This window comes from Peromyscus maniculatus, chromosome 2 (genome assembly GCF_049852395.1).
Source record: "Peromyscus maniculatus bairdii isolate BWxNUB_F1_BW_parent chromosome 2, HU_Pman_BW_mat_3.1, whole genome shotgun sequence".
In the NCBI taxonomy this organism is placed as follows: domain Eukaryota; kingdom Metazoa; phylum Chordata; class Mammalia; order Rodentia; family Cricetidae; genus Peromyscus; species Peromyscus maniculatus.
In genome coordinates, this window is record NC_134853.1 from 5,479,323 (window position 1) to 5,506,804 (window position 27,482).

The 27,482-nt window shown below is 37.3% G+C and overlaps 1 protein-coding gene across 10 annotated transcripts in view; it reads left to right on the top strand.

Moving 5' to 3' along the window:
- C2H8orf34 (chromosome 2 C8orf34 homolog) overlaps positions 1-27,482 on the top strand; it is a 385,259-nt gene that overhangs the window by 302,325 nt on the left and 55,452 nt on the right. For 7 of the 10 annotated variants that reach the window (XM_006974691.4, XM_006974693.4, XM_006974692.4 and 4 more), the window contains one exon: positions 8,110-8,186. In XM_006974691.4, coding sequence (XP_006974753.2) covers positions 8,110-8,186 — 77 coding nt within the window. Of the gene's footprint in view, positions 1-8,109; positions 8,187-14,353; positions 14,399-27,482 lie in introns of all 10 variants that reach the window. The other 3 variants (XM_015993542.3, XM_076563704.1, XM_076563706.1) reach the window with 1 other exon arrangement.

The window sequence follows — 27,482 nt, forward strand, 5'->3', positions numbered from 1 at the left end:
CAATGAGTTCAAGGCTGTTCTTCACTCTGTCTTCTACAAGCTTTAGTGTATCTGGTATTATGCTGAAGTCTATGATCCATTTGGAGTTGAGTTTTGTGCAGGGTGATAATTATGGATCTATTTGTATTCTTCTACATGCAGCCATCCAGGTGGACTATCACCATTTGTTGACAGTGCTGTTTTCCTAGTGTGTGTTTCTGGATTCTTTATCAAAAATCAGGTGTATGGATTTATGTCTGGGCCTTCAGTTGGATTCCACTGATCAATGTGTCTGTTTTTGTGCCGATACCAGGCTTTTTTTTTTTTTTTTTTTTTTTTTGGTTTTTCGAGACAGGGTTTCTCTGTGTAGCTTTGTGCCTTTTCTGGAACTCACTTGGTAGCCCAGGCTGGCCTCAAACTCACAGAGATCCGCCTGGCTCTGCCTCCCGAGTGCTGGGATTAAAGGCATGCGCCACCACCACCCGGCTCAGGCTTTTTTTTTCTACTATATCTTTGTAGTACAATTTGAAATCATGGATGGTGATACCTCAAGTAGATCATTGTGGATTGTTTTATTTATCCTAGGATTTTCTTGTTTCTGTATAAATATGAAAATTATCTTTTCAATATCTGTGAGATTTTGTTTTTGAATTTTAGGATGATTGTGTTGAATCTGTTGCATCGAATTTTGGTACAATGGCCATTTTTACTATATTAATCCTACTGATCCATGAGCATGGGAAATATTTCCATCTCCTGATATTTTCTTCAATATCTTTTCTTCAAAGAATTAAAGTTTTTCACTTGCTTGGCTAGAGTTATCCCCCCAATTTTTTTTTTTTTTATTATTTTAGGCTTTTGTAAGAGTTGTTGTTTATGTGATTTCTTTCCCAATCTGTTTGTCATTTGTGTGACATTGTATCAGGAAGGCTACTAATTTTTATATCCAGCTACTTTGCTGACAGTGTTTATCAGGTGTAGAGTTTCCTGGTGAAAATTTTCAGCTCACTTCTGTATACTATAATATCATCTTCAAATGAAGATACTTTAACTTCTTCCTTTCCAATTCATATCCCCTTGATCTCCTTTAGTTGTCTTAATGCTCCAGGTAAGACTTCAAGTACTGTATCTGAATAGCTATGGAGAGCACAGACAACCTTGCTTTGTTCCTGAGTTAGAGCATCTATCCATTTAAGTTGAGGTTGGCTAGGAGCTTACTGTAAACTGCCTTTACTATGTTTATGTGCCTTTTATTCCTAATATCTCCTTGACTATTAACATGAAGGGGTGTTGGATTTTGTCGAAAGCCTTTTCTGTATCTAATGATCTAAGCATGTGGTTTTTGTCTTTTGGTTTTTTATATGGTGGATTTATGTATGCTGAACCATCCCTGCATTTCTGGGGTGAAGCCTACTTGATCATGGTTGGTGATTGTTTTGATGTGTTCTTGGATTTGGTTTGCAAGTCTTTTATTGATAAATTTTGCATCTATGTTCATATGGGAAAATTATCTGTAATTTTCTTTCTTTGTTGGGTCTTTAGGTGGTCTGGATATCAAAATGACTGATAATAAAATGAATTGGGCAATGTTCCTTCTTTTTGTATTTAGTGGAATAATTTAAGGGTGTTGGCATCAATTCTTCTTTGAAAGTTTCGTAGGATTCTGTGTTAAAATCATCTGGCTCTAAGCCTTTTTTCATAGGGAGACTTACTGACTGCTTCTATTTTACTAGGGGTTATAGGTCTGTTTAAATTGTTTATCTAACCCTGATTTAACTTTGGTAAGTGATATGTATCAAGAAAAGTATACATTTCTTTTAGATTTTTCAAATTCAGTGGAGTACAGGTTATTAGAGTATTTTCTTATGATTCTCTGGATTTTCTTGGTATCTGTAGTTATATCCCTCTTTTCATTTCTAATTTTGTTAATTTAAATATTCTTTCTCTACCTTTTCATTAATTTAAATATGGATTTTTCAATTTTATTGATTTTTCTAAAAGTACAAACTCTTTGTTCCATTGATTCTTTATATTGTTCTTTGTTTCTTTTTTTTTAATTTCAGTACTTTGATTATTTCTTTCCTTTATGCCTTTTGAATGTGATTTCTTCTTTTGTTTAAGAGCTTTCATGTATGTGTTTGTGTACTCCCCTCTTTTGATTTTATTGGTCTCTTTATTTATTCCCTGTGGGGTTTTTAAAATGTAGTTATTCTCTTTAGATTCTAGGGTTTTGTTGTTGTTGTTTTGTTTTTTGTTTTTGTTCCTAGCACCTTCAGTAGGGCTGGGTATGCAGAAAAATATTGTATAAATGTGACTTTATCATGGAATGTCTTATTTTCTCCATCTATGATGATTGAAAGTTTTGATGGGTATAGTAGTCTGGGCTGGGCATCTGTGGTCAACACATGTGTCTGGGCCCTTCCGGCTTTCAGATATCCATGAAGAAGTCAGAAAAAAAAATTCTAATAGGCCTGACTTTATGTGTCACTTGCTCTTTTTCCCTTGTGGCTTTTAATATTTTTTTTCTTTGCTCTGTATTTTGATTATTATGTTCCAAGGGGGATTTCTTTTTAGGTCCAGTCTATTTAGTGTTGTGTATGCTTCTTGTACCTCAATAGGCTTCTCTCTCTTTAGATTTGGTAAATTTTCTTCTATGATTTTGTTAAAAAATATTTTCTGTATTTTTTACCTTGGTTTCTTCTCCTTCTTTAATTCCTATTATTCTTAGAGTAGGTCTTTTCATAGTGACCCAAATTTCCTGATGCTTTGTGCCAGTTTTTCAGTTTTAACATTTTCTATGACAGATGTATCCATCTATCTTGTCTTCAATGCTTGAGATTTTCTCTGTCTCTTGTATTCTATTGGTGAGTCTTCCCTCTGGGGTTCCTATTGCTGGAGAGCTTCTCTCCAGGTTCCACCAAGCCCTGCAGTCCCACAATCCACGTATAAAATAATCATTCAGATGCTTATATTACTTAAAAACTGTATGGCCGTGGCAGGCTTCTTGCTAACTGTTCTTTTATCTTAAATTAACCCATTTTTATAAATCTATACCTTGCCACGTGGCTGGTGACTTACCGGCGTCTTTACATGCTGCTTGTCCTGGTGGTGGCTGCAGTGTCTCTCCTTCTTTCTTCCTGTTTCCCCAATTCTCCTCTCTCCTTGTCCCGCCTATACTTCCTGTCTGGTCACTCACTGGCCATCAGTGTTTTACTTATCTAGAGCGATATCCACAGCAGGTTCCTCTTCCAGTTCCTGAATTTTTCATTTCCACATTTCCCTCAGTTTGTGTTTTCTATTGATTCAGTCTACTGATTCTATTTCCACTTTCAGGATTTGAACCTTTTTGTGTGTTTTTTCCTTTTGTTTTATTTTGGTGTGTGTGTGTGTGTGTGTGTGTGTGTGTGTTCATTTTCTTCCAATGTTTGTGTTTTCATAGATTTCTTTAAGGGATTTAATCATTTCCTCTTTCAGGATCTCTGTTTTATGCTTGAAGGCCATTTTAGGTTATTTTATTTGTGCCTAAATTCTGCTCAAATACTCAGGGCCTGCTGTGGTAGAGTTGCTGGGCTCTAGTGGAGACATATTGTCCTGGCTGTTGTTGATTGTATTTTTCCTCTGGTATCTAAGCGCTTGGAATTGGTAAGGTTGTAATTACAGGTGCTGATATCTGGTCTTGTCTTTGTTGGGGTGTGTTTTGTTCCTTGGTTTCTGTTTCCTCTCTAGTTCTTAGGAGAGTGTGATATCTGTGTGTCGCTTTGCGGGACATTCTTCTGTTTCTTGTTGCTGCAGCCGGTGGAGTCCCAAGTAAGAATGTGTTCCTGGGTATTGGGAACTAACACTTAGGAATGTGGATGAACTGGAGTGGGGAGAGGGGGTTCACAGGAGGGAGGGAAACAGGGTGCTGTGCCGGGATCAGCTTAGTTAGTCCCCTGGGAATATGGGCAGTGGGAGGAGAGCACAACAGAAGATCTGCTGCAGAACTAGGGGTGAGACAGTAGGGTTGGACTTGGAGGAGAGGAGGGAGAGGGGAAGATTTTGGGAGGAGAGCACAACAGAAGATCTGCTGCAGAACTAGGGGTGAGACAGTAGGGTTGGACTTGGAGGAGAGGAGGGAGAGAGGAAGATTTTGAGTTAGCCTACCTAGTTCTCTGGTTAGAGTTGTAACTTAATATCAGAAGATGCAAATGAGGTCCAGCTTGCATCCTGATTTAATGGGCCTAGCCACACTAGCTTATAAGCTGTTACAAGTTGGTTTTAATAGATAGGTGCCTAAGTATTCTTTGCAATTGAATGGCTATTTTTTAACTTGGTACATTTTTCATTATCCATCTTGACTTTATCAACTAAAATATGCTACTTTCAATGGTTCTATTCTGTTTAGAAGTGTTGTCTGTAAATTATCTTAACTTATGGTTTCCCCAGAGTTAGTATTATAGTGGAGGGCATTCTGTGTTCTACAGCGATATCTATGTTTATATAGAGATAATCTTGTACCCAAGAAATTGGCTAGCTTGTCTTGAATGAAACACTCTAAATTACCAGAGATAGGGATGCCATGAGCTACGACCTTGGACTTCTGCCACGTTCCCCATTGTTTCCCTATTCTTTGGCCGTAAAGGGGCTAGAAGTTTTCAACGTTCTAATTTCTTGCCCAGAGCACTTATTTCATGCATTAGAAAAATCTGTCTCCATTTGCACATGAATCTAAGTGATTTTTTCTTTATGAAATCATATGGCTTAAAAATGCATTTTAAATTAAATTAGAAAAACTTCCCTTTTTCCACCCTCTAGCCCCCACCTTCCCCCGAGGTACCCTCATTTAACCCTTCTCATGTCCTCCCCTGAAATTATTTTTTCTTTGAGTATTATTATTACATTTCTATGTGTTTATATATATATATATTATATATATATATATATATATGCACAAATACATAAATACAAGCTATGAAGTCTGCTTTTGTTGTGTGTATATGTGGCTTCAGGGCTGACTGCTCTGATTTGATAATCAATAAGAGAACTCATCCCTGAGAGAGGCTAATTATTCTTCTCCCAGTTGTCAAAAGTTTCCTATAATTCTTTGTCTAGGGGTGGGTTCCATGAAAATTTCTCCCTTACATGTTCCCATGTCTATTGATATTGCCATTATTCCAGTCTGGTTTATATAGCTCTATCTAGCTGAGACTGTTCTGCTTCCTGGTATCCTGGCTCCTGACATCTTCCAGCCCTCTCTCCCGCCATGTTCCCTGAGCCACACAAGCTGGAGCTGTGGTGTAGGCGCACACGTTAGGGCTGGGCTTGCTATGATCTGCTGATCTCGGAATTGTGTCTAACTTGAGTTTACTGCGTTGGTCTGCGTTTGCTATAAAGAGAAGCTTCTTTGACGAGGGCTCTCTTAACATTAATAAATATAAAAACAAGTTTATAAAACTCAGTGGTCTAAAATACTTTAATCTTTAAATTTCAATATATGAAATTAAATTTAACTAGGGAAACTAACAGCACTGACATAGATTATTTGTAGATGAGACATACACTTGTCAGTATGAGAGAGTTCTCTAGCAATCACAGTTTTCTACACTGCACTAAGTCGGCCGTGTGGAAGGGGCTCCCACCACTTTATTCATGTAATTGGAAGTTACCACTTACCCACTTCTCTAAGAGTTACACTAAATAGTCACAACCCCCACCATTCAGAGAGGCTTCACCCAGCAATTAATTGGAACAGATTCAGAGACCTGTAGCATGAATCTTAAAAGTTCTTATTAATAAAAGCAAACCCAGAGCCAGGTATTGGGGTGAATGCCGGAAGATCAGAGAAGCAGAACAAGCCACAGCTACCCCACCTCACCAACTTCTCAGCCAATCCTGTTTCCTTAGACTGGAAGTCTCTGAGTCCTCATCCAGAATGAATCTCAGCTGAACTGCTGCTAAAAGCCTAAAAGCTTAACCTGGCTAGTTTCTGGTTTTCATGCCTCATATACCTTTCTGCTTTCTGCCATTACTTCCTGGGATTAAAGGCGTGTGTCACCATGCCTGGCTGTTTCCAGTGTGGCTTTGAACTCACAGAGATCCTGATGGATCTCTGCCTTTTGGAATGCTAGGATTAAAGGTGTGTGTACCATTATTTACTGGCTTCTGTGACTAGTGGCTGTTCTGTTCTCTGACCCCAGATTAGTTTATTAGAGTGCACAATATTTTGGGGAACACACATCACCACAGAGAACCACAGCAACCATTAGGTGGATCTGTGGAAGAGGGGGAGGAAGGGTTATGAAAGCAGTGGGACCAAAGACACCACAGAAAAATACACAGAGTCAACTGACCTGGACTCACAGGGGTTCATGAAGATTGAACCCCCAACTAGAGAGCTTGCATAAGACTGACCTGGGCCCTTTGCACATGTATTGCAGTTGTATGGCTTGGTCTTCTTGTGGGACTCTTGGCAGAGGGAACAGGATGAGGGATGACTCTGTTGCCTTATCTTGGGATCCTTTCCTCCAGTTGAGTTGCCTCACCCAGCCTTAATAGGAGAGGAGGTACCTAGTCTTGTGGCAACTTGATATCCCATGGCTGACTATATCCATGGAAGGCCTACATTTTTTCTGAAGGGAAGGGAGAGGGAGTAGATGCGGGGAGGGGGGAAGTCGAGGAGAGGGATTGGGAGGAGAGGAGAGGGGAAACTGTGATCAGGCTGGGAAAAATTAATTTCTTGATTAATTAATAAAAAATTTAAAAATCCCCACCATTTAATAATTTGCACCCTTGCTGACTCCTTCATAATTTGTCATCTGATTTAAAAGAGAGAATACCAATTGATAGAATTGATACCTTTTCCTGTCTAAAAGAAAGCATGAAACAAACAAGAAATACAATCCTGCAGAAAACAGACATTAAAGATATATATGTACCAAACTCTAGCTGAATAAATGCCAAAAGAAGTGTTATCTCATTTTTATATTTATTTTACTTTTACTTTTATGTGTATTGTGTGTGTCTGTGTGTGAGTATATGCACATAAGTGCAGTTGCTCACAGAGGCCAAAATAGACTGCTAGATCCCTGGAGCTGTAGTTATAGGTGGTTGTGAGCCATCTGATGTGGATGCTGGGATCCAAACTCAGGTCCTCTATGATAGTAGCACAAACACTTTTTTTAAATTAAAAATAGTTTTATTTTTCACCTGTAGAGTGTATTCTGATTACAGTTTTCTCTTCCCCAACTTCTCCCAGATCCTTTCTGCCCTTTCTTGCTCTCTTTTGTAAGAAGGCATCTAAAAACAAACAAACAAAACAAAACAAAACCAGGCATCTAAAAACCCAAAAGAAAGAAAGAAAGGGAAATAAAGTAAGCTAAAATAAAATCAAAGCAGCCTGAACTGAATAGAACAAGACAAACAGAAAGGGCCAAAGAAAGAGTACAAGAAACACATATAGACAGAAATCCCATAAAGACATAAAATCAGAAATTATAATACATAAGTAAAATACCCATGGGGTCAAAAAAATGCTCAGACAAACATTATAAAACAAACAAACCCTGCAAAAATGCATTGAGTTCCTTTTATTGGCCATCTACTGCTGGGCTTAAGGCCTACCCTTTGGTGTGGTTTGTGTAACCCTTGAGACTCTGTTAGGGAAAACTGATATTTCCTCTGCAAGCAGTTATCAATTGGAGATAGCTTCTGAGTTAAGGATGTGAGCTTGTGACTACTTCTTTCAGCACTGAGACCCTCTCTGGCTTAGACCTGTGCAGGCCTTGTGCCTGCTGCCATTGTCTCTGTGAGATCATATGGAGTACACATTCTAAACTATTGTCCTGTCTCTCCAGTCAGGACAAAAGTAAAGCAATTAGCTCTTGTACTTTTTTGATTTTATTATACACTTCTGAATTAGAAATATGTTCATTTGCATATTTATCTATAAGCTGAATAAATGACATTCAAAATCTACTCAGAAACATGATTCTTTGAATAAGTAGTTTGATTCTGTTGATTTCCTCTTACCACCATATATATATATATATATATATATATATATATATATATATATATATATATATCCTCTTCCCACCATTCATGCATAGGCAATGTGTAACTTTTATTTTTTATTTTTAAAAATTAAAATAGATTCTTTACCTGGGGCTGAAGAAACTCTCATGGAGGAAGGTGAAGATTTCGAGAAAACACCAAAATTAACAGAATCTGTAAGTATACTATTTGTTTTTGTTAAAATCATAACACACACAGGGGGTGGGGTGGTGAGAAATAGCTAAGATAACATTCACAAAGCACAGCGATAAGTATTCTTTTTATAAAGTATACTTTAAATGCATTCACTGTTCTCTATCCAGTGGCAGAGTTATTACAGCTGTAGGTGCCCCCTTTACTAAATATACAGCAGAGCTGTGTTAAGCTCTTTGGGCAGTTGTGGGAAACTTGATTGAGGCAGTAGATAATTCCTGTGGAAGATATAACTGAGGCCGTAGTTAGTTCCTGTGAGATTAGGCATGATCAGTGCATAGGCACATTCTACGAGCTTATGAGTTGCCATGTCAAACTTGGTCAAACTTAATAAATGAACTATATGCATGTTAGCAGAAAAGTAAATGCTTTCTGAATCTTGAACACTTACATATTCCTTAATGCATGCTATTATCAGGTGTGAAGTCCTTGTTATTTTTGTTAACTCTTTACCACAGTGTAATAGGATTCAGTTTCTGACTTTTAGTGAAATTCAAGGTTAAAAGAATAAATACAGGAAAACCAAAAATCTCTATATAAATTCTAAATATAAAAGTCTTTAAATGATTTTCGAATTGTTCTAACACTCAGGCTAATGCAATCATTTATATTCAGACAGTGTTCATATGGTGCTTGCAAATTCTCTGTGCATTTGCCTCGGTTCCCATAATGAGGTACCACAGATCAAGTGGTTTAAGCAATAGGAGTATTTTTTCCTCCTGGATTGGAGGTAGAAGCCTGAGATAAAGCTAATTTCTATTGAAGCCTTGGAGATGTCTGCCTTCTGCCCATACCATCACATTTTCTTCTTTTTTTATTGCTGGTATATCCTGGTTCCTCCTTTTACCCAAGATGAATCACACAAGAATCACCACTGATGCTGGGTTTAAACTACCTTAGTAACTTTATTTTGGAGAATGAGATCTTTTAGGACCCCATTTACAGACACATTTTGAGATGGTCAAACAAATTGTGGGGTATAGAGTGGAACCTATGCCACTGTGCTGAAGCAGCGTTCAGATTACACAGTATTCCATTAAGTTTGTCACCTTTTCTATTGGATGCCATAAAAAATTAATTCTAAAAATGCTAAATATATTAGTGCCTCTTTTTTAAAGTACTGCTTTCTCACTGTAGATTTCCTGAACTTTATTAAAAATTTACATTTCTGTGTTTCTTCTTATATATTACTTGTCCCTGCATCCTGATATATAACCTACTTCTTTGTTTATTATCCATATCATCCCAGATATGGAAAATAAAAATTCAGAAATTTCTGTTTTTCTACTTCTCTTTTCTTAACTGAGTATCTGCATGTAGTAGGCCCATAATACATGTCTTTTATATTAATTGCAAAACTCTGAAATAATTCCTCAGCGAGTTAAATATGCTAGAGCCCTAGAAACAGTAAGAGCCCTATTAATTGTTTATAGTAGTTGGTCATTTCCTTCCCTTACCTCTGCATTCCCAGATACTGTCCCCTCTCTTGTCCTCAGTATGGATACCCGTGGGTGAGAAAACATGCCCAGAGAAGCTCAGTCACTAAACTGCTTTCTAGCTAGTAGTCTTGGTTCTACTTTGACAGCTTAAAGCCAATACTTAAAGTGTTCCTTCTAACTGGTACTCAGATATTTGTATCTGAGCTATTTTAGTTTCCTTTCTATTGCTATGTTAAAACACTCTCACCAGAACAACTTAGAGGAGGAAAGGGCTTATTTGGCTTATGCCTCTAGATGACAGTCCATAACTGAGGGAAATGAGAGCAGGAACTCAGGAAGAATCTTGAAGTAAAAACCATGAAGAGATGCTGTTTGCTGGCTTACCGGTCCAAGTTTAGCTAGCTTTCTTCACAGCCCAGGACTGCCTGCCTAGGGAATGATGCCACCCACAGTAGGCTAGACCCTCTTACATCAACAGCAGTCAAGACAATCACTCACAGACATGCCCACAAGCCAGTCTGATCTGGGCAATCTGTCAATTCAGTTCCCCTTTTCAGATGAATCTAGGCAATGCCAAGGTAACAGTTTAATCTAAAATGCAATCTGTCACCATGTTCCATCTAAGACAAATTATTCAGCCAACATACAATCTATACTTTCAACCAATTATGTAGTTTCAAATATATACCTTGGACACTTTCTCTGAATGCATTCTTACTTGCTGAGCCTTCTGTAAACTGAGTCACAGTATAACCAAATTCAGCACTTCAAATAATGTTGCCACATCAGAGAGGACAATGGGACCTGTGTTTGAGACAAATGATATTTTTGATTATTAACCAGGATCCCATCCAATTTTCTTTAAAAGGACATTTTCTCCTACATAGACTTAAGTGCACACCTATAATGGCATGATAGTAAGGCTGGGTTGTCATTCAGATTATAATAACTTCTCAATCAGGTTTTTCTCAAGGGTTCATTTTATCATCTGTGAAATCTAGCTAAGTTTATGTTTCTAAAAGGAGTAGGAATAGTGGCCCATGCCTGTAAATCTACCACTTGGGCAGTGGAGACAGGAGGAAAAAAAGTTCAGAGTGCATAGCAACTTGGAGGCCAGTCTGGGCTACATGAGATTTGTCTGATCCAAACAAAAACTGTTTTTTAATTAGAAAGGACACTACTAGATTCTTTTTTCCTTCTAACGACCTTATCAAATTAATCTCTCACTACAGTGCTTGGCTTACTTTAGAACTTCTAATATTCCAGTGGAAAAAATTAATTAGCTCTGTTTAATCAAATTATTTGCAAGTGACTTCATATTGACTTTTAGAGATTTTTATCTTCTTTCTACAATGATCAAACAATGCTTTTCTAATGAAAAATTTTGTTGTACATCAATTTTGTTTTCATTCATTCAATATATTTTGAATTCTTAAAACTTGTTTGATTCTGTTTAACACCAGCTAAATTATTTAAATCTCCTTTGGCAATAAGTACTAATTCAAACATTATATAGATAAATTAGTATTATTAACATGACATTTCTTGGTGATAGCTGTTTTCAGTATGAAGAAAATGCAGATTTAAAAAGTTAATTATTTTAAGATGATTATATATTACATGTAAATTGCCTAAAATATGCATTTACATTATTTTTGGACATTATTTTCCGTAAACCAAAGAGAGGCTTGTAACTCTTCCTAAATGCTGATAGGGAATTGAAGCAAAATAATTTTTCTTTTTATTATTGTAACAAATATAAAACATATCAAAGCAAATTTTCAGTGCTTTTCTACAAAATTATGAATACGTCACAAATAGTAAAGTTATTTCATTCCCACATCCACTGTCTGTGTTCACTAGCCCCCTCCCACTGTTGAGTGGTGCCCATTAATAAGTGGACTCAGCCTTTTAGAAATTTTCTCCTCATGGCTGAATCTGTGCTTCCAATACTTCTTGAATATTTTAGTACTGGAAAGGCAATGCTTAGATTTAGATTTTTTTTTTATCTTTTTCCACCACTCAAAGCAGATGTTTTTTTCTGAAAAATTTCTCTTGTTTGGCTCTGTTCTAGAAAGTTTTTTAGCATACACATAATCCATAAAGATTAAAACTGGATTTGTCAGGTAAATCCCTTTATTAAAAATGGGTCAACAAAATGAAAAAAGTCTTCAAAAGGAAAATCCCAAGCAGCAGGTATTGACCACTGTGGCTTAGCTTCATGAGTGTAATAGACAGATGCTTTAGATCAACAATTGCTCAAGATTTACATAAAGGTTTTTCAAATGTCACAATTCCTACAGCGCTCTTAATCTTAAGTTTTCTTTATTTTGTTTTCAGGATATTAATTAAAAACCTGGACACAGAGAAAAGATGAAAAGATAATTAGGAAAGACATTTTATCAACTTTTTCCTTTGTATTTTTTGACTTTTTCCTTCGAATTTTATTTAGTGACTCCCATAAGACTTTAACTGGTTATCATGGCTTACTGAAAATAGAAGAAAAATTAAGAAAGGACTTCTGTTGAGGTTTCCTGAAATGTCCAGGAGTAACTAGAAGTTATAATTTTTCTTCAGTATTATTTACTGAGGGAAATATGCAAAATTAGCTAGAGTTAGAGTAGTATTAACAATAGTAAAGAATAGTACAACACTCTTATTTCATGAAGCGTTTCTCACGTGGCATTAACATTCCTGGACTTCATTTTGAACTTGATAATCATCCTGAGAATTAAGTTACATTTACTTTTAACTGAGCAAATTGAGGTCTCACAACATTTTAAGATGAATCCTGGGTCAAAAAGGTAGTGCAGAAGGCAACTCAAATTTCTCAATGTGAAAATTATTTGAATCCTAAGTCCTTGTTAAATAACTGCATGCAATATAAAGCACACACTAACTGGGCAATCCTCATTGGCTAATCTCAAAGGATAGATTGTATCATCAGATTAAACACACAGTGAAAAGCTGGAGTTGAGGGACTGGATTCTAAGAGGTGGCTTTTTTTAATGAAAGAAGGGATCATATGAATTCAGGGCTTTATAGATTAGGTTTGCTTAGGTGTTCTACATTGAAGAAGTCTGAGAGATCAGGGTGTCAGCCCACAAGGGAGATACTGACAGTGAGGAGAAAACCAACACACACCTCATGTTCCCATGGCCACCTTGATCCTGATGCTAAAGGTTCTGGAGATTCTGGAATTATCTCAGAAAAAGGCCTACTCCACTCAATTAGATGCCAAGTTTGGTTAGTTCTAAGTCTGCGGGATGCTGTGTCTTGTGAATTAGTAAATAAAGCACCTGCTTTATTTGATCCTCTATTGCAAAGTGGATGGCTTCCACTTTTGTTCCTGGCTGATATTTTTTACCTCTACTCAATACTGAGATTTGGACCTGTCTGGATTCAGAAATTCACATTTTTGGTTCATTTTCCAACAGTCCCATGCATGTGGACTTTAAACTGCATGGATTTGGTAAGGTCTAAATATAATAGGGTTTTTTTTTTTTGATAATTCAAAGGCTTGAAGATAAAGAAGCATTTGTCATGATAGCATCTGTAAGACAAACAATTGGCTGATCGCCTCAGAGAGTTTTGACAGCAAGGACATTGTTCCTAAACGGGTTCTTTATCCCGGAAAGAATTTGATGAAGTGGGTTTTCTTCATTTAAAACGTATTCCTCAGATTCAGTGCATAGGTCAGCACAAAGTCTCTGCTGTGTTTCTTTTTCCTGTCTGAATGTTAATAAGCAGAATAGAATCTTCTTATATTAAATCCCACATGCTTTGGGGAATTATATTAAAAGACAAATTCCATTACACACAATGAACATTGATTGCTAAGACTGGAGGAGATCTGTAATCTGCTGTAATCATGTGGCCTTTATAATTTGCAGGTTGATGACATACTGTTATGTCTATTCTCCAGTTGCTTGGCTATTATTTTCAGACCGAGTAGTATGTGCTCACTACTACTTGAGAAATTCATTCTTCTTCTACTCCTACCCACCTCCTAGATCCTTATTCCTTCTCTTGTAAGTCATACATGTACACATTTGAACAAGTAAAATAAAAAGGTGATAACTTGAAAGCAACATAATAGCTCATATATATTCAATATTTTCTCTCTCTGTTTTCTCCCTTGTTTCTTACTAATGTGGTTTTTGCCCATCCCCTAGAAATCTACCCCATAAAAATTTTCTCTGCTTCATTATCTCTACAAGCTGATATTTCAAGACATCTTGCAAATTCTTTTCCACACTGAAGTATACTATTATGCTAACTAAATTGTTTTACATATTTTATAGGGTATATAATTCCATGTAAATTGATGTAAAGTTTGAATAGCTTGATGAGCAAGTTGTAATGTTTTTCTTGCATTAGATCATGTGTGTGGAAAACAGATAATCAGCATTTATGAACTTAAATCTAAGTATATTTTATCTGACTTGTACTCTTGCAAAATGAAAAAATAAAAGGAATCATGTTCATTTCCATCTCACCAGGTTAAACATCTTAAATTATGGTGGATTTTGTGCCATGAAACAATGTGTTGACAAATTGCCACCAGGTGATTGTAGCAATGAATTTTCTCTAAAGAACAGTGATGAATACCGGTTTTGTTCAGCTCTCAAAGCTGTTATCATTTCCTTCCTTCTCTGTGTGGAATTTTACTAAGTTTTTATGACTTACAGATCCAGGATGCCAGTAAAGCTGCTAGAGCCGGGGTCCTACAGCAGGCAAGTTTATCTGACCAAGTTTTGGGATCTGGTGGGATTTTTTTCTTTAGTCATTTCAGGGATGTTGATTTCTAAAACAGTAGGGATGGAAATATTGGATCAAACCTATGCAAATATTATCTTTTAAAACTTCTAAGAGTTTTGAAAAATGTAACTTCTAAATGTCATATTCACATAGAAAAAAAATGGCCTAATGGATGAGCTATGGTACAATAAATGTTCAAACATTAATTGTAGTTTTGGAAAGTAATGCAACGTTTCTACATCCTTTTATTGCATCACAGCCAAAGTATGACATTACTTACTGAGATTAGTTAAATTTTGCCCTTGTGTTTTAAGGGAATGTGGCAGGAGAATGTGCACAGTATAAACAAATACAATTGATCTTTCTGGGTGGATGATACCCAATAAGATATGGGACATCATGCTCTGCTTGTCCAGGGATACTATCATGGGCCATTGATTTTTTGCAAAGACGATAAGCAAAAGGGAAAATAGTTTTTGACATTTTCAATATTTTGAAGTCGGTTTTGGCTCCTACAAATTTTATTGGATTTGTATATAACTGGATTGAACAGGAAGGAAAGTAATGTGGATGATATTTGTGTTGAGAAATAAAGCCCGGTGTCTTTGATTATAACTTGTACCGGTGTGCTCCATGAAACACATTACTATTGACTCCTTTAATAGAGGGAGAAAAGCATTATGTTCCCAATAATAGGATTTTCCTTACATTCTTGTCTTTTTTTTACAAATAAGAAAACTGCATTGATGCTCTAAAACAGCAGATACAGAGTGCTTTCCTACACAAACTTACTTGTTTGTGGACTTCATCTTCCAACTACATTCATTTAGACCAAACCTTTTTTCTTATTATATAAGATTCTCACACACATAACTGGAGTCTCAGAAATGAGATAATTCAAATAAACTGAAAAAAATATCCTTTCTATATGCTGACCTTTTATTATTTGTATAGGATTTTAAAATTACTGAATTTTAAAAAAATTCTCATGAATGAGTGTTTGCTTGTGTGTATATCAGTGCACCAACTGTGTTTCTAGTGCCCTTGGAGACCAGAAGAAGCATTAGAGTTATAGACAGTCGTGAGCATGCCATGTGCCATGAGCTGCACTAAATTGAACCCAGGTCCTCTGGGAGAGTAGCTCAAAGCTGTAATCACTGAGCCTTTTCTCCAGCCCCTTATTTTCTTCATTTTAAATAGAATGATAAGCATATTCTCACAGAATTTTATACAGCTAGTTGTAAAGTTTGCATATTAGTGTAGCCATGTATTATAGTATGTTAATGTCTTCTTATTGCTCATCTTGGAAAGTATAAGACTTTTCACTTTAGTGTGAAACAAGAAGATAATATTGTCATACTTGAACAAATGTCAGGCTTTTAGGTTGGATATTCCCATCCAGGTTGCCCCAGGCTATCAATGTGATCAGCAGCTATGATCAGGACCTGAGGATGTTACTAGGAACTCAGCTTACCAAACCCATGTGTAATTATTTATATCTCACTTCCTAGCAAATAGCTAATTCTAAGTCCCTTGGTGTGTTACACAAATATTAATTTTCTCTGTTTGTTTTAATGTGAAAAGAGCTGCAAATGTTGACTTAGTTTGCTTGGGATTTTATTCATGGGGTAATTCCTTAGAGGAAACACTGCATATAAATTTTAGATAGTCTCTGAAACCTTCATGCAAGCTAAATACTTTAAAAGGTCAAACCCTGTGGTACTTTAAAATTCTTCATCTGTTCATTTAAAAGGTCCATTTGGCTTGTTTGCCAAGCATCAGGATTGTTTACCAGGATTAAGCATTCTTAATCTATTGTATATAAGTGAAAATAAAAATAAAATTATTTTTTTCTGTCTATAACTATAAAATGTAATGTTTTAAACTTTTAGTTGGGTTTCCTACTTAACTACGTTTCTTTGATTGTTAATGACTAGTTTAAAAAGTCTTTATATTTAATTGTTTATTTACTGTGTTTATGTGTGTGTGCACTATGGAGCATATGTGATGGGCAATGGTCAACCTGTGTGATTTGTTTTTTTCTTTCTACCATATCGGTTTCTGGGATTGAACTCAGGCTGGCATGTTTGATGACAAGCACCATAACCCACTGAGGCCTTTGGCTGATCATTTTCAAAAACATATAAATATCACTGTGCTTGTGTATGATATGTGTAGAGCCATATGTGCCATAGCAGGCATGTAGAGCTCAGAGAATAACTTTGTGGCGTTAATTCTTTCCTTTCTCCTTTATGGGAATTTAAACCCGGTCCTGAGGCTTGCAAGATCACCATGCTGACCATATTAATCAATATTTTTACGTATGTTTATTAGACTGTGGATTTTCAGTACTTTTGTTTTGTTTCACTGGTTCTTTTTTGGGAATTCCCCCCTCCCGTGACTTTGCCAGCATTCATTATATTGCAATAATAATTGCTCCAGCTCACATTTGTTGCAAGTATTTTCAAAAAACATTTCATTTGGTACTTAATATTATAGAAGTTTAATTATACAGAAGCCATATTTTTCTCGTATTTTTTTTACTTACTTTCCTTTCCAATATTAGATAAATACGAGCCTTGTAGTTCTTTGCTGTTTTCTTTTGAATTCCTCAATCAAACTTGAGTTCTTTCCATGGTATTGTCAGACAAGAAACTAGTCATGTTTCCAAATAAAATTTGTCTGTGTTACTCCGCTTAACTCAGCCCAGCCTTCCCATGCCCTATCACTCCCCAGCAGCAACATGGGTTGGAAACATGAGCTTTCAACACATGCATTTTGGAAACTTCTATTGTCCAAGTTATTACTGCATTCCTTTCTTATTAATTTGAGATTTTCTTTACATTTTAATATACTCTAGAGAATTATGGCACAACATTTACTGAATTTTAATTTTTGTTATAAAATCACCCCTTTTTACCAATGATATTCTAATACAATTTATAAATGAAGAACTGGAAATGTGTGGCATGTGATGATTGGTCTTGATTTCCTCAGTTCATAAATAGTAAAGCTAGATTGGAATGCCACCCCAAAGATGACCCAAATCTGGAATCTGTTATTGTATCCACTCTATCAACTTACCAGTGAAAGTCTGACATCTTCAGTTTGTGATGCTCATGCCTTGGTCATTACAGCTTTTCATATTTAATATAAAGGAGAAAAAATTCCATTTTAATTTTATTTTGCAAAGTCAAATAATTAAGCCACCATATAGTAACCAACTGCTCTGTCTCAGCCTTGTAACATGTTTCTTATATATAGTTTAAATATAAGTTCATTCCTGTTTGGTGGTGGTGGTGGTGGTGGTGGTGGTGTGTGTGTTCTCATTACTTTGCCCAGGCTGGTCTCAAACATGTAAAATTCCTGCCACTGCCTCTCAAGTTCTGAAATTAAAACTACACCACCATGCCAGATAAAGTTGAATATTTTCATCTTTCTAGAAAAGCTTGGTGAGTTTTTTGCCACCATAGTGGGATGTGTTAATCAGTTTTGGACTTGATTTGGTTAGACTATTAAAAAGTATTTTTCTAGTGATTTTTGTATCATTTCCGCTATAAAGCTTAAATAGGATTCACACAAAAAATCTCCTGAATTAGAGGTGGGATCAAAATCTTAGCTTCCAGTTATTTTGGCCAGTCTTTTGGGAAGTCTTGATCCAGAAATAACAAACCCTTTTTAGGCAAAAAGGAAGCTGCATAATTTGTAAGCAAATATGTTTCCATGATGTCACAATTAAAAAAAAAATACCGTATTTCCTAAGAATTTTGAAACGGATGTCTGTGTTTACTTAAATCTGAATTTCTGGAAATTCCTCATTTCCTCTTGGATTTCCACTCATGTTTTAAAAATGTTTATTAGGAAAGTATTTACATTTCGATAGTGAGGCATCTCTGGGAAGAAAATTTCTGGAAAGATGACTTTATCAGTGATGGAAATATAAAATGGTTCGTGCCTCAAAGGATGAGTGCCGAATGATGTCAAGAAATGTGGAGGTCACAGAGTTGAGAAGTAATCGCGTAGAGTTCATCTTTCACAAATAAGAGACAAACATATCCCAGCTAGACAATGGACAGCTAAGGACTCTAGTGAGAGGACAGGTATGCAGACCCGGGAAACATACAGTGTTAGGCACTCCAGGAATACGGCTGGGCTGCCTTGCCTTCCACTGGGTCTTGCTGGGCAGAACCCCATCAGCTGAGTCTCTATCAGCAAAGGGAAAATCAAGAATGCTTATAGTGACGCTATGTATTTGTAACAGTTTCCATTCCCATTGTAGTTTTCCAATCTGAATTTCTTTCTCTTTCTTGTGCTTTCCTCTGGGGAAGGAGTTGTCTCTTCCCACGACTTATTCCTGTCGAATAGCACGATTATATCCTCAAATCAAATGGCCTGGGGAGCTGCCCAAGGGCCATGCTAGATCTTTCTCCTTCAGCCAGGGTAAGACAGCTATCTCTTCATATCCCATTGGAATCTATTCTTCCACACAACTGTCCATCCTAGGAATCTCTAGCCTAGGGAGAAGCCACATACCCTTCCAGGGGGTCAGGCCTTCTAGCCAGACACCCACTGCTGTAAATATTGAGAGAGAGAGAGAGAGAGAGAGAGAGAGAGAGAGAGAGAGAGAGAGAGAGAGAGAGAGAGAGAGAGAGATCAAAAATGGCTTAGGTCACTATGCTACTTCAAGAATTGTACTTATCACAGCTCTTTTAAAAATTTTCAATCCTCTGGGAATATTACTTTTCTTTTGCATTATATATGTTATCTCTCATCAACATAGAGTTGTAGGATTATAGTAAATAGAAAAATAAATACCCGAGAATGAATTCTGGCTATATTACTTCCTTTTGTTCGTTTCTTTTATTTTTGAAGTGATATAAGACTAGACAAAAGACCAATGGACATCAGTCAACTAAAGAGGTGTTGTGCAGGTAACCATAGCTGCTGCTGTGAGTTCCTGTATGCCACAGGTGTGTCAACTCCAGAGGCCAGCACTTCATAGTTCTCCCTCTGGATCTCAGTCTTCACAGCACCTCCTCTTGGATAAGCCCTGAGCCTTGGGTGGGAAGGCATTGATACCCGGTCCATGGCCGAGCACTGTTTTCAGCTTGTTCTCAGCACTTTGAACAGCTCAGAGCCCTTGTATTAACCATTCTCTACTGCAATGAGCAGCTTATCTGACCAAGGTTGAGGGCAGCACACATCTGTGGGTATAAATGTAAATATTCAGAAGGCTGTTTGATAGCATGACCAGTAACCAAAACAATATCAATAGATTCGTCACTTGGACCTATGATCACCCAGCCATTGTTTTTGACCATGTTTATAACATTATGCATAAATTCCCTCATGTAGAGAAGTCTAGAACCTGTTTTTAGAGGCCAGGAATATGTGCTTGTGCATGGACAAACATTTTTCCTCTGCTCCCTGTCATCCAGAGCAGTTCCAGGGTGGTCATCTGTGTCGATGATTTGTTTTAAAAGGAAAGATTATTCTTATTATGATCAATCCATGCAAGTAATTTAATGGGTAATAGGGATTTATTAAGATATAAATTGAGGAAATACACTCATGAATACAGAACGGAGAAGACAACAGAAGTTGTCCTCTGATGTGACCAGAGTGAATCCTTCCAGGCAGGAGCAAGGAGAAGGGGCTTCTCCCTCTCCTCTTAAGAGGTCACCTACAATGGCAGGAAGCACCGCCTCCTTCAGGCCCTGTAGCCCAAGGTCATGGGCAGAGCAAATACCACTACATATTCTTCTGTATAAAAACGTTGAACCCACTACAGTTCAAACTACCCAGAAATTTGGTATTTATTTTTTAAACAGCATTATTAAAATGTACGACTTTCTCATCCTTTTGCATTTTAAGACCATTTTTCTATTTTATTTAGCACTCTTACAGCTTAATGCCCTAAATAACTAGAAAACATTATTCTCTTCAGAGAAATTCATCTTGGAAATTTTGAATGCCTTTTAAAAGCCTGAAAATTATGTTTGTTTTGGCCAAGCAAGAATTAAGCATGCCCAAGCACATTAAACAAAAGGTCATTAAATTTTCGCAAGACTGATTAAGATTAGACAGAATAGACCATTTATAATTTCTTATATTTTAGGTAATCTGCAAATGTATCTAATACATTCAGTTCCTGAAAATTTAATTAAAAAATTGACTGTATCTTTTAATAGCTTCTCAACTTAAAAGGAGGAAAATAACCTAAGTTCAGCATATTAAACAAGATTAATTAATAGAAACCTTTAAAAGCTGTCTCCTACTCATGGATAGACCCTAGCTAGTATGGTTATTTCATTTTTAAGGAACAATAATTTTTAACTAAATTCTTTCAAATTTAGATTTGTGAAAGATACCTTTCTGCTGTGTGTGTGTGTGTGTGTGTGTGTGTGTGTGTGTGTGTGTGTGTGTGTGTGTGACCACTGAAGAATTCTGCCCTGAGAGGTTTATTAACAGAATGGAATTAGTTCAAACTCTTACTCAACAATGCACAGCAACACCATGGAAAACCCTCTGACCCCACTCCTGACTGAATTCCTGCTAGACAACAGGGGACAATGCTCCCCATTTCTTGGACCAGTGACTTCTTCATACACCTGTTGATCTAAGGGGAAAACAGAAATCTTTACTAGGGCATCCTTATCTATTGGATGTTCAAACACAGTGTGTTAATTTATCTGTGGATAGTAAGAGTGTGCTCATCCATAAGGTACAGATGTCAAATAAACAGCTGAGTTCTGATGTCTTTTCACAGTCAGTCAAACAGACTGGTAAACTTTGTCTTCCCACAGCTCTGAGGCCAGGTCTCAAAAGCCAATAACATACTATATGTGCAATTAATTTATTGGATGCTCTCATATTAGTTCAAGAAACACATAAATGTTGTTGTTTCCATTTTAATATGTGGGGGGAAAGCCCTGAAAGAGCATCACCTCTAGTCTCAGAGCTCTGCATATCTCTAGGCTTGTTCTGAATTTTAGCAAATAGATGGCAGTGTAGCTTGCAGAATAAGCAACTGGGGTGTGTTAGTCCTGTTTGATGTCAGTCCAGAGATTTCTGTGGTGTGATTATCAACATTAGAATATTTTAACCAACAATCTAATGAATTAAATAATAGATTTTTGTACTGTAATGAGTCATATTGATCTCAAGATATTCAGTACCTAGCACAGTGCAGGTCTGTGCTGGAGACACTGAAGGTGTGTTCGTTCGGTGGACTGAATTGAAGGAGGGAAAATCACTCTGAGATTCTTCTGACTTCCTGCTGTTCTTTAGACATTTTCCCCAAGTCTCTTTGTTCTAAAAGGAATAGAACTGTGTACTTCAAAAGTTGTATGACAGACCTTTTAACTTTATTTACAGTATCAGCTCTGGTCTATTGAGCATATCACAGATTGCTTGAATTTTTTATAAGCCAGGGAATATAGCATGATGTGGATCTGTATAATTTCCATTATGTGTTTGTTTATTTTTCCAGTATTTGGAATGGAATCCATGCTCTTGCAGATGCTACCAAGTTCTCGGCTACTGAATCATATGACCCACACATTTTTGTTATGAGACAAGGTCTCTTCTTAAGTTGCCCAGGCTAGCCTCAAACTCAGAACCTTCCTATTTTAACCTCCCAAGTAGCTAGGAGGCTAGTAGTAGTGCATGGTCATCCCTATCCTTGAAGTTTCAATCTTTTCATAATGGTTTTTAGGATTATATAGAAAAGTTTCAACTGTAATGAATACTTGAGCACTTATAAGGCATATCACCACTGTGGCTTTCAATATAAGTTCAAACAATTAGGCTAACTTAACTTGAATTATATTGGAAAATTCTGGGTCCCAGAACTTACAAGGCACATCAAAAGTGGGCTTCTAGAACAAATGTGGTAAACAATATTCTAAATCAAACTTGAACAGCTCTCCTGAGGCAGAATGCACTTAGAACTATCATATTTTCCTGGCCAAGGTGGTGTATAGCTTTAATGTTAGCACTCAGGAGGCAGAAGAAGGCAGATCTCTGTGAGTTGGAAGGTATTCTGCTCTGCATATAGTGACTTCCAGGCTAAACAGGACTACACAGAGTGACCTTGCCTCAAAAGCAAGCAAACAAACAACAGCAACAACAAAAAATCTTACTTTGAACTTACTTGAGGTAAAATAAAATTTTCAATATCTTCAACCTTTTTACCTGTTGCTGCCTCCATTTCTGTCCATAATAAAAAATTGATATCCTTCCAGACATTTCTAACATCATTTCATATTAATACTTGTTATTGTTACAACTCTCACTGAGAAACACTCATTCTCATAACTGTTATAAGAGACAGTATTCTACTTCTGTTAAACATTTGTACAACTTCTTGATGGCTCATTTTCAACTCTAAATATAAATGCTTCTTTTGGCACTTATATTATCTAATGAAATAGCACATTACTGCCTGTCTTAGTGTGTAGTGTACACCAAGTGATTTATAATGAAAAGAATTGATAAGGAAGTTCAAAGAAAGGAACTGAAAATCTGGTGAAAGCTTTGAGGGAAGAAGAGTGTTTGTGAGCGCCGTGTGTGTGTGTGTGTGTGTGTGTGTGTGTGTGTGTGTGTGTAAATAGGGGTAGGGAGAGAAGTTGAGTTTGCTTTTGCATGTAGATTTTAAAATGAGAAACCAACTCACTTGATACTGAACCCACTCTTGTGGTAGTGACCTTAATTCATTCAGAGGAGCACAACTCCCTCACTGGGCTTCTGATCTGCTCTGGGAATTAAGTTCATATTTGCCTATTGGAAAAAATCATAACCACAGCAACACTCCCATTCCACAGTCATGAAAAACTGTGACACACTGTAACCAGTCCACCCAACATCCCACTTTCAAACATTTCTTTATAGTCTACTTTTCAGTAGCCTTCACTCACATTTACTTTATGTGAGCATCCCTTGGACATTTCCAAAACCTACCTGTGTTGTACCTCTGGACTTGAAATCCAGTGTTTGAGTGCATCCACCTCACCTCCTTAGTCCCAGTGTTGGTCTTCTTCGACTTCCTCAAGGACTGCAGAGCATAAGTCATTTCCTTCCTTTCCCAGACATGACCTCAGTTGCTCATCTCATAGACAACTACCTGTTTACACTTCGATTGCTGCTAGTTCCCAGCTGTAATTTTCCCAGGGCCTTCTCTCCCGTACCAACTATCCAGGCCTGATATTAGCCTCCTATTTCTCCAAATACTAAGCTAGCAGGCAAATACAACCAAGCAAAACTTGATCCTCTCCTGCTTGGTGTACATTAACATCCTGTAAGTGTATGCTCACTGGTGGAAACAGCCCCTCTCATCCCCTGTCATTCAATCTCAGGAAGGTTTGAGTTGCCCCGTCCCAAGAGTGCTCTAACAATCCTTTCTCGCCTTTTTAAACACTTCTCATTCTTCTGCCATATTATGAATGTTTCCATTGCCATTGCTCCCAGCCACATCTTCCCAATAGGAAACCAATGCATGTGTGATTTTACATTCCACCTTTAGCGACATTAGCACCTTACCCTTACTGAGTTTGGCCTTACACTGTAATCTTGGAAATGAGAGGCTCAGCTTCAGCTTTGTTAGGAAGGCATCCCCACAAGTTATATTTTGAAACTTAACCACTGTTGTGAGAATATTCGCAGGTAGAATCTTTCTCCTCTCTCCTTCCTCACTCTTTCTGAGTGATGCCATTCACAGTTACAACTTGTACTAAGTTAAACTCTATCTCCTCAGGATATCTCCTTCAGCTTCATGTTTATATGCACAAAACCAAAATAATACAAGCCAAAGCAAAACACTACAACTGATCATGAAGAAGAACACAAGTGGGCCCATCTACTGGCTGGCCTTTGGCCACTCTGGTCTTCGTGAATAAAAGTTCCCGGAAAGAAATTGTACCTTTGACTGAACTCTCTGCAAGGCTGACTAAATTATTATACTTGCAATGACTGTGGAGAAGTTGGAAATGTTGCAGGTCCAGAGCCTAATTGCAATTAATTTTGAGCTATCTTTAGCCTCCCAAATATCTATTTGTTGCTCACCTCTGTATAAGACCCAAATCCTGTGACTAACAGATAAAACTTTAGAATGTATTAACCTAATATAAGCCTGTTATCCACCAACCAAGAGGCTAGAAATACATGAGATAGCATCTGGAGCCTACAGTAGAGGCTTCTCCAATTTAATGTAACTCACCTACTTAATGTTTCCACCCATGTGTTTGAAAAGTGTCTTGCTTTATGACTTTCTTTGTTCTGTAACTATAAAGACTTCATCAAATTGTTACCACTTTGGAATATGGAATTTAGGGTAGTTTAAATCTGAGTTTCCAGGCCAGGGTCACTCAAATTGGGCTCCAGAATAATGAGAATAATAATAAGAATAGAAGGAGGAGGAGGAGGAGGGGGAAGGAGAAGAAGAAGGAGAAGAGTGTCTCTTCCCCTTTGAGGAGAGAGTTGTGCTTTTAACAGTATCATCTTAACAATACATCTATTGCTGGTGCTATGTCTCGGTGGGTAAAAGTACTGGTTACCTCAGCTTGGTGACTTAAGTTTCATTCCTCAATCCTGACCAAGGTATAAAGAGAAAAATCAAATCCACACAGTTGTCCTCTGACTTCTGCATGCACATGCCTTTCTATACTCACCATGCTAACACACAATAATAATATAAAAAAGTTTTTTAAAGTCAAAGCTGAAGTTCTTGTAATTTCTTTGTTTTAATCTAAATTAATTAAAATCTTTTGCCATGTTTTGCTCAAACCATTTTGAAAATTATCTCTAGGCCTTCAGACTGATGCTCCACCAACTCATTCTTTTAAAATCACAGATGTTTCTAAAATTAAAAATATGATCATGTTACTGTTAGAAAAAATTAAAACTAGCAGGTTTGATATTCCTGAATCTCAATAACTTGGTCTGAACATCTCTCCATCTGTATTCTGCCTCTTCAACCCCTTTGAATGACTTGTGATCTAGCAAGTTGGTCCTAAGGTTCTATGCATAAGTACCACGACTCCCTGATAATACCCCTGACCTCTATTAGTAATAAGATATTAATATTTTCCCTCAATTTTTTGCATATATATTTCCTTCTTGCTTTGTTGCTGTTACATTTCAGTACCAACTACAGTCTCATGTGCTATGACTTCTTAATGGAAATTAATATTAATCAGTCTAATTAAGTCTATTAGATTTTAAAATTTTACATTTGGGGACTGGTCTTACTTATTTTGTTTCTAGGCATAGCTGTGTAAACAAATAAATGAATGCACAAGTGAATAAATGAATGACACAAGTATGAGTCTCTGGACTTAAAAATCCATATTCCTTTGTTTCTGCTTGCTGATGGTGCTAGCTGACAGACACAACAGTGACATCCAACATGCTTAACAAATAACATGAATTATTGTATTGTTTCACATTGTCATTGTTTGCTGGCTACTGCATGGAGGTGGAAACATGCTCCAAAGAATTAGAAATTCTACAAGAATGGAAAAAAATAACAAAACCACCCTAACATTCAAGATAGATGCAGAAACAGTGTTCTTCAGGTGTCCAAATTAATCTATCAATCAAGAATTCAACCAAAAATACTTCTGTAATCATTGTGCCTCATGCTGTGGGGAGTAGAAAATCATGCCAGGCATAATTTCTATTATCAAACTTTGTATTCTAGTCTTACGAATGAGATATCCCTTAATTAGAAAGCTGTTAGATTAAACTGCAGTGTAGAAAAGTAATAGCAATTGCAGGAAGAACTGACATTGACTGATTTTCTTTCACTTTGTGACTTGCTATACTCAGTGTCCTCATGCATGATATACAATTTTCAAAACAAACCAATGACATATTACCTTGGCATTACTGATGAGTAAATTATTTAAAGGTTAATTAAAATTTATTGAGGGCACAACTTATGAAAAGTTTGTGAAAACTCAAACCCAGGGCATCCGGTTACCAGCTCCCTGTAGCTCAGCACCATTATGTGTTTAAACATTACTGGTGTCAACACGAGCATACAATAAAAATAAAAATGAGCAATCAGGAAAATGGGACTTGACAGGGTTTTGAAGTGTTAGCAAGTAGGGTTTTGTTTTTATCTTTTTCTATTCTCTCTCTCTCCCTCCCTCCCTCCCTCCCTCCCTCCCTCCCTCCCTCCCTCCCTCCCCTCCCCTCTCTCTCTCTCTGTGTGTGTGTGTGTGTGTGCTATGAGAAGGCATAAAACCCACTAGGGAGGGAAGCACAAGGAAGCCTTTTGACTAGGAATAAAGGGTTTATTGCAAGAGCCATAGAGTCGTGTGTGATTGTGACAGATGATTTGTACTCCAGAATACCTCAGTCCTATACATAAGGATCAGCTTGAAGGTGCTTTCAGGTGGAAGAAAGGGGCAGATAGATCCAGGATCACACAGAAGGTCATTTTGTTTGGGTAATTACTGATAGAAGTAGGGTCCTGGATCACAGCATGACTATGTGGCTCCCTGCAATTTTAGCCAGAAGGAGAGCTATGCTCATGGGTTAGGACAAATGTGGTGTTCTGGTTTTAACACACTTGTTTTTATCTCATTATAATATTGAAGTTACATCCAGGAAGCCAAGCTCTGATTGTAAAGTCCCATATATGACACTATTGTGCTGTGGGTTGTTAATGTATGTCCTGTGGGAGCCCTTCTTGGGTTCCTTGTGGCGTTACCCAGCAGGTTTGCATAGAGGATGATTAGGACCATGGGCCTGAGTGCAGGTGTCTGAGATGGTCTGCACTTGGCTGTGCTGGGGGATGGTCTGTATGTCAAGTTGCTCTGATTGGTCAATAAATAAAACCTGATTGGTCGTGGCTAGGCAGGAGGTATGGGCGGGACTAACAGAGAGGAGAGATAAAAGAGCAGGAAGGCAGAAGGAGACGCCGCCAGCCAGCGGCCAGCCAGCGGCCAGCCAGCGGCCAGCCAGCGGCCAGCCAGCCGCCAGTCACCCGCCAGGACAAGCAGCTTGTGAAGATGCTGGTGAGCCACGAGCCGCGTGGCAAGGTATAGATTTGTA